The following is a 12,350-nucleotide window of genomic DNA, read 5'->3' as shown; positions in this document are numbered from 1 at the left end:
TAAGCATTGCAATGTCATTTTTGTTCTTGTTAATGAACTACACACACAAATGTAACAATTATTCATGCGGAATGTTTGTTTCTTTCGTTTCCTCTATACCCCGTGAGAGCCTCAGGATTATTTCTGTTGGGGACAGCTTTTATTTGTTTTCCCAGATGGACACTTGTCCGCACAAGGCGGCTCTCGTTTATTTCTCTTTGGCCTGGAGAGCTTCCTTCAGCTTGCGCGGCTCGAAAACCCCCAACTCCGTCACGATGCCCCCCGTGATCAAGTCCTGAGGGGTCACGTCAAACGCCGGATTCCAAACATCGATTCCTGCGAAATGAGACGGTCACGACAAAAACACAATATTTGGGTCACAATTGCAAAATAAAATTCGCGCCGTGATGATACGACCCAGCGCCGTTAAATTCTCCACGTTCTCGCCATCCGCTGTGCACCAGTTCTACAAACGTTTTGCCCGCTCTTTTAACTTTTTTGTAAAACGCGTGGGCGGCGAACCGCGACGAACTTCCAAAGGTTAAATGCGGCAACGGCAGAAATAAAATAAAAAAACGACTTGCCTGGAGAGGCAACACGAGTCCCGTTAATCTCGGTCAGCTCCGCGTGCGGCCTCTCCTCGATTACGATCCGCTTGCCGTCCTCCAGCGTCAGGTCGCACGACGTGCTGGGCGCCGCCACGTAGAACGGTATGCCGTGGTGCTTTGCGACCACCGCCAGCTGATAGGTGCCCACCTTGTTGGCCGTGTCCCCGTTGGCGGCCACGCGGTCCGCACCCACCACCACCGCTGGCGGCAACGCGCATCCCGACAACAGCCTGGCTTGTCTCAACGCTTCCCCTTGCCTCGTTTTTATCGGTTCGCTCGCTCGCTCGCACGTACGTTGAACTTCTTTTGTGCCGTACGTAGCCAACCGTGCTAATCGGAGGTGACCACGACCCTCACGGTTTGGAGTCGCTTCCCCGTTCGTCCACCTCGTTCACGTATTTCCACGAAGAAGAATTAACGTGCGACGAAAATATTTTAATGGGGGTGGAGTGCAGGTGCAGGGGTTTACCCGCCGCACCAATATTCCAGCAACCACAGTTCGGTTCCAGGAAACAGCTATTCCCCCCCCGTGGACAATGTTATCTGAACAAGTGCTGGGGAACCCTTTCACCAGCCTGCACTGACCAACGTGAAACAGGGAAAGGTAAACCCCCACCATGACTTAAGATGGTGTGGGCGTAGCCTTCATCCAGCAGTGGATTGACAAGCGGCTACGATCAAAACATTCTGAAACAAGATAGCAACATATAGATGCCTACAGCATGACCTTGGTACAAACGGACCGTGCTTACAACGATACCCCCGTTTATTTCGAACGTAGCTGTAGGAACGCCGCCTTCTCGTGCTGATTTCTACCTCTACACAGCGATCGCGTTCCATTAGCGGCCCCGTGTACAGTCATTGCACGCTCTGCCAAGCACCCAATGCTCGCTCGTTCGGCTGCTAGCAATCGTTCAACCGGCTAAGATGTGACGCGACTGCTGCACGCTCTTGAGAGTCAACCGTGGCGACGTTTGGCGATCGAGCGAGTTGATCGCCGCAAACGAAGCTGCAAATTGTTGACGATTTAAACAAATCGTGAACAAAATGCACATTTGCAGGGAAGTGTGTCTATCCGAGTGAATGCCGTACACATGTACCTGCGCGTATTATATGCAACGTTTTCATTTCGCGTTTGACAAGGAGACCCGTGCAAATGCAATTTCACGAATACGCGGCAATGCGTACATTTTTTATCACGTCTTGTTTTTTTAAAATCCTTTATATTAGGTTCACTTGCTTGCTTGCTTGCGTGCTTGCTTGCTTACGACCGTGCAAATCTTTCGGTCGTTTTTTTACCCACTTCCCGTGATCCAATCGAGCTGACATTTTGCACACAAACTCGTTGTGCGTGACAGTTAATTTTCGTGAAAATTTTTTTCCAAAATGTTACACTGTTTAGGGAATTTTTTAAAAATATTTAATTACCAATTGCTTAATGGTGGCAGACAATCATCTGACCCATAGGTGGCAGCCATCTCAAGCCAGAGGACGAGAGGACTCTAGCCACCACGCATATAAAGGATTTAGAGTGAAAAACTTTGTTTTTACGGGTTAATTTTTTATTTCTCTCCGAACGCCTAGTTCAAACTGCCATTCAGCCTGTTCTAGTGAACACCCTGACAAAAGTAAACTTTATTAGCGGGCCCGTAAGTGATTCCTTACAACAAGGAAATTAATGCGTGCATTTACTATTCCAGCTGGTGAATCCTGAAGCAGTTCCAATCCCGATCAAGGGTAGATAAAATAGGTAGCGCTCTGTGGGAAAGTCTAGTAAAAAAATATATATATATACACACATGTAAAAATTATGAAATACCTGTGATGCCCCGCTCCTTCATGGCAAATGCTGCCATGCTGTCGGTGATGAGTGTGCCGGGGATGGCGTCGCTCACCAGCTCGTACGCCGTGAGGCGCGAGCCCTGGTTGTACGGCCGTGTTTCTGTGCAGTACACGCGCTCCAGCCATCCGGATTCGTGCAGAGAGCGAACAACTCCTGTGAAAAACAACACAGCGGAGCGGGGCTCAAACGTCTCGGCGCTCCGGGGGTTCACAACCTGGTGAAGCGATTGGTGCAGAAAACAAAAAAAATGGGAATCTGTTGGTTTAATCTAATGATTAATTATCATTGTTGCTGTTGTTATTATTATTCCACTTCTTTACCCAGGAACACCTTAAGGAGTGTCAAGGCTCACTTGCTGGAGGGTGCTGTTAAGTTTGTGCGGTCGAGGGGGGCGATGTTGCTACACGTTATTCTAATCGAGTAACTTGCAGCCGATCTTTCAGCATTGGGCTCTCTGGCCAATACCAGTTACATGGTGATAGGTTTTTTTAGCTCTAGGAGGAAACCGGAGAACCCAGAGAAAAACCAATGCAGAACAAGGAGAGAATGTACAAACTCTAAACCGAATCGAACCCAGGGCCTTCTTGCTGCGAGGCAAACGTGTCTACCACTGTGCTGCCACCCTACTGCCCCAGTTGCCATCACATCGCTCTGTTCACCCTTAAATCTGCAGCGGGTAAACCAGGGATGCGGATCGCATGGCCCGCGTACCGTATGAAATGTGGCCTGCGGTCACATGAGGCCTACCGATTCAAAACAGCCAGCAAAACAATATTTATCCGTAAACTGCGACCATCTCGGCCGCACCAATCAGGCACTGGAGGGGCATGTTTTTAACGCGGCAACACTGCCCTTCTCATTTCCGCAACGTTCAGCCACTTCTATCAGTACGAAGGCCTCACGCAGCAACAGAGGCCTGTGCGCGTCTGTGCGTTCCCGTGCGACCCCCGTCCTTCTCCCCCTCGCCAAAGGTATTTGAAAGTCCTATTCGGCCATCAGTAAGGAACAAAAAGCTCCCCCTGGAGCAAACCGTTAAAATTCTTGAGACGTGCGGCGGCTTACCGAGAGCTGTCCCATAGCCGGACGTGGCCAGCGATCCCGTGTTGCAGTGGGTGAGGACAATGGCCTTGTCCTTCTGGCTGTTGGCCATTATGTGCTCGGCCCCGAATCTGCCGAGGCTCTTGTTGTCGCTCAGATCCTTCGCCATCATGGCCTCTATCGCCTCCAAGAGTCTGGACAACGCAGGAGAGGGTGCGGCACCAAGCAAGCAAGAGCAGGCGACAACATTGCTACGTTTTGTCTGTAAACTCTTCAAATCCTGTCCCTTCGTTCTGTCAAAATTCCTAACTTGTCTTTCATAATCGGTTCAAATGCAATGGTGTTGGATGTGAAACGCGGGCAGTAAGGTCATCACGAGTTTTGTTACCGTGTGTAAATTGCGGTAGGAGTGAAGCCGAGATGAAAAGGACTCCGATTATATTGATGGCTCAATCTTACGAGACACCGGATATGGAAATGTCAATAACTTTCAACAAAGAGGCGTGTCGATGTCTTGTAAAAGAATAATCCTCCACAACTGATGCCATGAGAACGTCTCGGGTGGGGTGAGCTCTTGCTGCCGTATCCCCTCCGCCAATCAATGCCAGCCTCCCTCTACGTGGCCTGATCAGTGTGAAATGAAGCGGACAACGGATCAAGCCGCCTCAACATTTTTTTTTTAATCCGCCAACGCCCTGAAGAAACCAAGTGTCAACTGCCGAACTGGTGGAACTGAACCGGCACAGATCACCTGGTACCATCATCGCTGCCACCACCACAACCACCACTACTACTATCAACACCACCACCGCAACCACCACCGCAACCACCATCACCCACCAATACCTGCCATTTACCACTAAGTGACGGTGACGTCACCACGGCACCTGGGCCAGGCCAGGTGCACTTTGAGGCCACGTGAAGTGTCGAAGGCTCGCCGACAGGTCACGGGACTGACCCAGGTGTCATGGGTTGACTGAGCTGACTGGCAGACGCACCAACTGCGCCCCTTACTGTACCAACCATTGCCACCACCGCCGTCACCACCATCACCATTATCACCATCATCACCACCAGCACCACCACCCACCCTTTCTCCACGCTGTCGATCGTGGCTCCAGGCAGAGCGACCAGCTGGCAGAGCGTCGCGCCAATGTCGGTCGCCGCTCTGCTCATATTGACAGCGGTGGGGCGCGCCGTCACGAGGTACGCGAGCCGCTCCCGGGCAAACTCCACGAGCGCCTCCATGGAGGTGAACTTGCTTTTGGTGATCTCGACGGCAAGGCTCAGGCAGCCCACGATCGCTATGGCTGGAGCGCCGCGTACCTGGCGGGTGGCAGAAGGCAGGGGTTAAAACTCACGGCTCAATTTCAGCCGGGTCTGCCCCGGTCGGAATGCTGACACGGTGATGTGATGGTTGGCGCACTGGACTTACAATCCAGGAGTCGCCAGTTTCAAGCCATCTCCCAGCGTGGCAGTTGAGATTTTTAAAAATGGCCAATATTCTTAAATCCCCCCTCCCCTTCGCTGTTCACCTAGAAGTATAAATACTTAACCCTTTCTTGTTCCAATGACGTACGTGTACGTCATCAGTTTTTCTAAAAATATGAAATAACTATTGGTACCGAGGCTCCCACAGGGCCATGCGGGAAAGCGTGTGGCACAGTTAGGCGCCAGCTATCGTAGACTGCGGTCGTGTCGCTACAGTTCTCTGCGGTGGGTACAATGTTTATAAAAACAGCGGCGCTACGCCTTTCCAAATAAAATTAATGCCAAACCGCTTTCCCAGATTCAGCGGTGAACGAGACTCACCCTGCAACTTGCACACGTCTCGGATCGGGATAGGGTCAAGTCACTCGATAGGCCACGTGTGGTGGGTTAAAGTGCGTGAGCTTCTCCAACCATTTGTAAGATAGCTTGCGCCAACGTGAAAGAGTCGGTGAAAATACCCTCTCGGGATCTGCAAGCTCCCGCTGGGGGAGTCCTTTCTGTCAGCAGTGGTATGAGCAAATCATTGCAGGGCCGCACCTTTACCCATTCGCGTCGGGGAAATGAAAATAATGTTTGTGCCTGGCATATCAAATACAGCATACTTCTCACTCTTGGCTGTGGCTACTGGTCACTTGCCACCTCCCAGCATTTGGGCAAGCGGAGTAATCAACGGCTGTGAAAATATTGAAGAAGAAACTAAGTCCTGGGTACAATTCAAGGTGTGCTGACAGATAATGAGAAACATTTAAGCTTTTGCCAAGAGATTCTGCAACTTTTGCACAACTTAAAAATAACCCTATTTAATTGCTTAACTGTAATCGCTTAAAAACTGTGCCTTCTTTCATTTGTAGGGCATGCAAATACAGCACGGTTAAATGCGTTTTTAAGAGTTGCAAGATGATTAACTGTAATTTTGCATTCCTCATGGGGGAACATCAAGATGATGCTTTAACGTTTCTATAATAATATAGTACAACTTATTCTCCCCCACCGAAATTTAAATGAGAAAAATATCACCATCAACCACGTTCTATCCACTGCTCGATGAAAGCCTATCCACACCGTCACCATCTGCCGCGGTCCCGCGAATGGCACGATCCATCTCGCTCCGGCGCACGCGCTCATTCCTTCGCTCTGTCTCGGCACGGTCGTCCTCTCGGTGGTGCGTGTTCCCTCCTTTCACGTTTAGCTCGCTCATCCAGCCGAGGACACAAAGCGACAAGGAGAGTCTCCGTTTTGCAAGAGTGACGGACCCCTGGCTACCACTCTGTCTCCCAGTCTTGTCCGTCAGCCATCATCCCTTCTCGCGGAGAATGATGCGTGCTGCTCAAGCCCACTGATAATTTCTTAGTGGTCACAAAGAAGCCTCGGACTTGCGTTTGCTCCCTGATCAATGCACTTTTCCTTCTTCCTGTCTCTCGGTGTTAATTCTAAGTGTGCACTTCTCCGCACTATTTTATTCACTACAATAATTTATTTACTGTCGTATAATAATGAATTCTACATTTCTATTTAAACTCTTTTTGCCTTAATATTATGGCGCATACCCGCGATCCACCACTTCGGAGGCAAGGGTTAGCGGATCACATGCAGATTGGTGAACCTCTGAAACCTACTGATGGCAGCGCAGCAAGTGGGATTCGTGTGCGTACACGTGTTAATGACAGGGAGCCATCTGTTGACCAGGAGAGGTAATCACGAGTATGGGTACATTATATAATAACCAACTAGAAGGGGGGCATAACTGGGTTGAAGGTCAAAGGCGGGGTCAGTCGGGAATCTCCGGGAACCTGCTTGAAGGTTCTAGAAGGGGGCGTGTCCGGAGGCGGAGCCTGGCTATGCCGGGAAGTATATGAGGGGCACGTGACTGAAGGTTCGAGGCTGTCATGGGGGTCCGGGTCCTGGCTGCCGTCACTGTCTTCACCGTCATCTCTCTTCATCGTCTGGCCGCATGGCTGATCCTCTGCACGCCTCCCATCGTCGTCGTCGTCGCTACATTAGTCAGCCACCTATATAGTTAGATGCCGACGATGGGGCTGTGTAGATGGGTCGGCTATGTCGCCCAGTGATTGCGCCTGAAATGTGAGAAATAAATAAGAAGCCCTCTACACGCTGTGTCTCGGAAGTCACTCACTACACATGTGTGGGTTTTCTCTCGGTGCTCCGGTTACCTCCCACATGCAAAACAATCCTTAAAAAGGAACTGCCACAAACGTCCCAATGCAGGCCCCTCCTGGCAGAATTGGAGACTAATGAGGCTTCCCTGTATGAAGACGTGACATTATTATCATAACCCGCATAAAAACAGGCACCAGCATGGGCAGCAAGGTGCTTGCACGTACAGCCCTTGTGGCAATCCATTGCAGACAAAAGCACAGATGCACACACAGATGAAAACATCTCCTTAAAACCGTATAGGCTATTGGGACAAGAGCTCTTGTACACGCCTAGCCCTTTTGTCAATCCACTGCTGGATGAGGGCCACCCCACGCTGTGAACCGTACTTCACCACGCTGGCACGAGCAGGTCAGTGAAGGCGAGGTGCATAGATGTGGCAACACATTACAGCACAAAATAGATGTGTTTTTCTCTCCACTGCCCTCTGCTGCTCACAAGATAGCCTCAAAGCAGCCTATAACGTCTGTTACGTGTATGGTGGTCTACCTTACAAACACTGTCCAGGCCCAAACCTGCTAATCTTCTGATGAGGTAAGTCAGTCAGTGTCTGCAGCAGTCAGGAAAGTAGATTACTGACCGTTGTGTGGATAGCGTAGGTATAGTCTCTTACTCCTGCTTACACCCACCAGAAAAGTCCCTAGGACATGATAATTCAGTAATGGATTGTTGAATCTATCTGTTCAGTGCTTCGAGTGCAATCATTTCTTACGTGCGTATTTTCTCCGGGTAATCCACTTTCCTCCAACACGCCACTCAATAATAAAGGAAATGGCCAAACCTCCCAACGCAGGCTGGGCCTTTCTGAAATGGAGCATTGGGATCCAGTGGAAATTTTCCAGGATAAATAAAGGGCATGGCAGTTTTAAATTTACGACATAAGTAAAATAACAACAGCTAGCCATAGATAGCAATCCAAAAGAAGTGCCCTCCTGAAAAAAGTCTTGAGAATCAATTTAGATTCATGCATGGGTAAAGGACTTTACAATATTTATGCGCTTTCTCTCATGAATTATTACACCCACGTATTTCCCACTGCCGAGTTGCGGTTATTGAGACGCACTCCTGTCCGCCCCTTCCCATGTTTACCAACCTTCTATATCAAAATATGAATTGAGTGATTGCACCCTGCCCCTTCTGATGATTGCTAAACGAGAGCCGCATGTGACACGGAGACGATTTAAATTCAGAACCCAAAAACCGCAACACAGTCAATCAACAACAATGTGTGTGGCCTCGAAATAAAAAATATATATTTAATAATAGATGACGTTTCAGGCAACGGCTCTTCTTCAAAGCTCATAGAGTGGCCAGAGAGACAGAGTGGGTAATTCTCAGAGGTGGGACAAAGTCATTGTTATGCAAGTCCCAGTCGAGTCTGAAGTCATCAAATTCATGACTCGAGTCTGACTCGAGTCCAAGTCACATGACTCGAGTCCACACCTCAGAGGTGGGACAAAGTCATTGTTATGCAAGTCCAAGTCGAGTCTGAAGTCATCAAATTCATGACTCGAGTCTGACTCGAGTCCAAGTCACATGACTCGAGTCCACACCTCTGGTAATTCTACTCTTGGATATGTTCAGGAGTTTAATGCCAATGTCGAGGTCTGCTGGCCACGAGAGGGCTTCAGTAGACACTTCGTGTAGTTTTGCCATTCCTCCGCTGACGGAGCGCAGGCTACAGTGGTCTACACTGTGGTCCATAGTTCGCCTTGCTGTGGCTTGTCTTAAATGTTCCATTCATGAAGGAGACGTGTGCATCGGCCGTTTGATGTTCTGATGCGCTTGATGCTGACACCTGTGTCTTCGAGGAATGTCAAAGCCAGCAGTTGCGTTATTCGAGTCTCGAATGGGGTGGACATCCACATGGCTCTACTCTGTTAGCCAGCGTTCATCCAGATTTGGGTGATACAATAGGATGTTGACAGCACGATCCCTGAAGGGGTATCTGGACTTGAGTTGACAGCGAGTTATGTTGTTGAGGTCTTGGTTGACGGGTAGGTATTCATGAGCAAGCAGAGGATAATGTATGTATGTTGAACTTCTTTCATGCCGTACTTAGCCAAGCGTGCTCATTAGAGGTGCGGGGGAAGGACAACAAACTAAACACACAAAGTAATGAGGGTTTGGAGACTGCACTGAACGCCGTGGGGCCTGATTGTAATTAACATTTTTTAATGTTTTCTGATAACCAGTTTTTAAAGTGTCATATGGAGTTACCTAATATAGTAGCTATTGAGTAATACGTGCTCGAATACGTTCACGTGGAACACACACCTACACACTCACCTTTGCACAAGATCTCATTGTCATGCCCTCGTATACACGTCACAAATGTCTGACCCGCCACCTCCTATGGGACGTGACGTCATTTATGGACGGCCCCATAAGGTAGGCACTGATAAGGGGTTGACAGGTATGAAGTCCTGTTCGCGAGCACCTACGAACTCCGGCGTGTGGGGTGGCCAGCACCACGCCCGGCCGCCTTTGTCTCCCCAGTGGCGATGTTTACACACCGCACCCGGTACTGTACTCATTTGATGCCGAGTCGATCTAGGGGAGGCCCAGGACACACACATCTACACACATAGACACAAGATCTCGAATTTAAGGCCACGGGGAGACATGCAGACTCCAAATATACAGCAGCAGGCGTAAGAGTGGGGATCGAACCCACGACCTCCTGTAGACCAGGCGAGGTAGTTAACATCTCCTAGCCACCGTGATGATGATGAGAGACACGCAAACTCCAAACATACAGCAGCAGGCGTCACAGAGTGGGCATCGAACCCACGACTTCCTGCATACCAGGCGAGGTAGTTAACATCTCCTAGCCACCGTGATGATGATGATGAGAGACACGCAAACTCCAAATACATAGCAGGCGTCACTGGGGATCTAACCCACGACCTCCTGCATACCAGGCGAGGGAGTTAACATCTCCTAGCCACCGTGATGATGAGAGACACGCAAACTCCAAATACATAGCAGGCGTCAGTGGGGATCGAACCAACGAAACTTCTGCATACCAGGCGAGGTAGTTAACATCTCCTAGCCACAGTGATGAAAGACACGCAAACTCCAAATAAACATCAGGCGTCAGAGTGGGAATAGAACCCACGACCTCCTGCACACCAGGCGAGGGAGTTAACATCTCGGGGGGAATTCAGCAGTGGGCCAACCACCTTCATGTCTTCTTGGTTCTTTCGGTAAAGTCACGTAGAAGGGAAGTAATAAAATAATAAAAGTAAAACATAATAAAATTATTCTCACGACGTTTCGGCCACAACGCAGCAGCCGTCCTCAGGTGAAAACCAGGTCTGTCGAGGCGACAGCGTCTGAATGACGGACCTGGTTTTCACCTGAGGACGGCTGCTTGCGTTGTGGCGAAACGTCGTGAGAATAATTTTATTATGTTTTATTATTATTATTTTATTACTTCCCTTCTACGTGACTTTACCGAAAGAACCAAGAAGATGAATCCCTGCAGTCACGAAAGCTTTAAATCCACCTTCATGTCCTTGATCGCGTTCCACCCATCATCCGTGGTCTTCACCGCCTCGTACACGGTGAGATGTGGCAGCAGCAGCTGGTTTAGAATGCACAGCTCCCCCCGGCTGTATTTGATGGCTTCGAGAGCCATCGCGAACTTAATTCCCTATCACACCACAAAGTCTCAAGACGTCCAACTTTGTGTCTTCTCCCCTTTCCACGCTGCGACGAACATGTGCTTCGGATGATGGTGTGTGTGTGTGTTTGATGATGATGATTGGGCGAGACTTCTTTAAACTCTCACCCGGAAGAACTGGGGGATGGTGAGCGTGGGGGATGGTTGATGCGATTTGGTTTTGTGAGACGGACAATGAATGCCGAGGGCACCGCGTTCGTGATTGACGGTGTCAGCTTGGGTAGCACGATGGCCCTTTTCTGTCGAGGGTGAACACTCACGCACGAGAGACGTGGGCCTACAAGAAGTGTATTTCGTTTGTTCTTGTTGTTGTGTAATCTTGCGTTAGACATGCGTGTGTGGTTTTTTTTGTTTGCATGCATTCGGCTGGCCAAACGTGTGGCTTTTGCTCGGTGTGTCCAATAGATGGCGGCGGAGGACAATTTTTGTGACACACACACGCGAGATTGATATTCGCATTCTCCCGTTCCTTTCACCAAAGCACGAATGGTTTCACATTGCAATGAGGAAGCCCCCTCCTCGCCCCACGTGTCAGTTGAAGTGCCCCCCACCCCCCAAACGAAGAACGACCGTCCAGAGATGATAAAAAAAACCCATGATCTATCCACAGCTGCATGCTAACGAATGCCCCCAACGTTTTCGCCAAGCGAGAGCGTCAATTAATTGGCATCGTTTAATCTGTCCCTTGACGCACTCTCGTTTGGCTGATAAGTGGCTAAAACAACAACAAATTAACCCGTAAAATCCTTTATATGCGTGGCATCGGTTTTATTTTATTATTCATTTCTGTTTTTCTTGAGTAAGAATTTCATTTTTATCACATTGGTATTTTAAATTAAATATGAAATGTTTTTTTTCCTAAAAAGTGTAAAATTTTGGAATTTTTTTTCACGAAAATAAATTGTCACGCACAACGAGTCTGTGTGCAAAATGTCAGCTCGATTGGATCACGGGAAGTGGGTTAAAAAACGACCGTAAGATTTGCACGGTCGTAAGCGCGCAAGCAAGCAAGCCAGTGAACTTAATATAAAGGATTAAAAAATAAGCTCAACACACTCGCCAACAACGCTGCCTTCAAGTTACTGAAATAGAAAATCGGCGACGTTTTACGCAATGGCCCTTCTTCAAAGGAGATGCACAGATGGGCCAGAGAGATTGAGTTCATCAGAGTTGGAGATTTCGCCTCTCGCACCATGGATCCTGATGAGAATGACATGTTTTAAATGTTTCTGAGCAAGTTTTTAATGGTCAAAACAACTGTACACTGTGATACCGAGGGCCTGTCAAACCAATGATGATCTTGAACAACTGGAACTGTATGTATGTTGAATTTCTTTCTTACCGTACGCAGCCAACCGTGCTAATCGGAGGTGTCAGTTACAATGATCCAGGCCCTGACTCGTTCGTTTGGGCATTCACGATGACATCGTTTTCTCACGAAAGATTAATGAGTTTCAAAAGCTAATAATCGCGAGCGACCTTCTACATGGGCATGTTTGGCCAATAATTAGTGGTTTCATTCGTGTGG

At 48.8% G+C, this 12,350-nt stretch overlaps 1 protein-coding gene across 1 annotated transcript; it reads right to left on the bottom strand.

Annotated features, from left to right (window-relative positions):
• Positions 1-92: 92 nt before the first annotated feature.
• MRI1 (methylthioribose-1-phosphate isomerase 1) lies at positions 93-10,985 on the bottom strand. Its single transcript, XM_061550497.1, has 6 exons — positions 10,646-10,985; positions 4,559-4,794; positions 3,493-3,662; positions 2,407-2,583; positions 564-788; positions 93-315 (listed from the first exon to the last, which is right to left on the bottom strand). The coding sequence occupies exons 1-6, from the start codon at positions 10,775-10,777 to the stop codon at positions 188-190; spliced, it is 1,068 nt and encodes a 355-aa protein (XP_061406481.1). The 5' UTR covers positions 10,778-10,985; the 3' UTR covers positions 93-187.
• Positions 10,986-12,350: the final 1,365 nt, after the last annotated feature.

The sequence above is a fragment of the Lethenteron reissneri genome, chromosome 12 (genome assembly GCF_015708825.2).
Source record: "Lethenteron reissneri isolate LAM-NWPU_2019-01 chromosome 12, ASM1570882v1, whole genome shotgun sequence".
NCBI lineage: Eukaryota > Metazoa > Chordata > Hyperoartia > Petromyzontiformes > Petromyzontidae > Lethenteron > Lethenteron reissneri.
The sequence above is the reverse complement of the archived record's forward strand: the minus strand, read 5'-3'. Positions and strand labels throughout refer to the sequence as shown.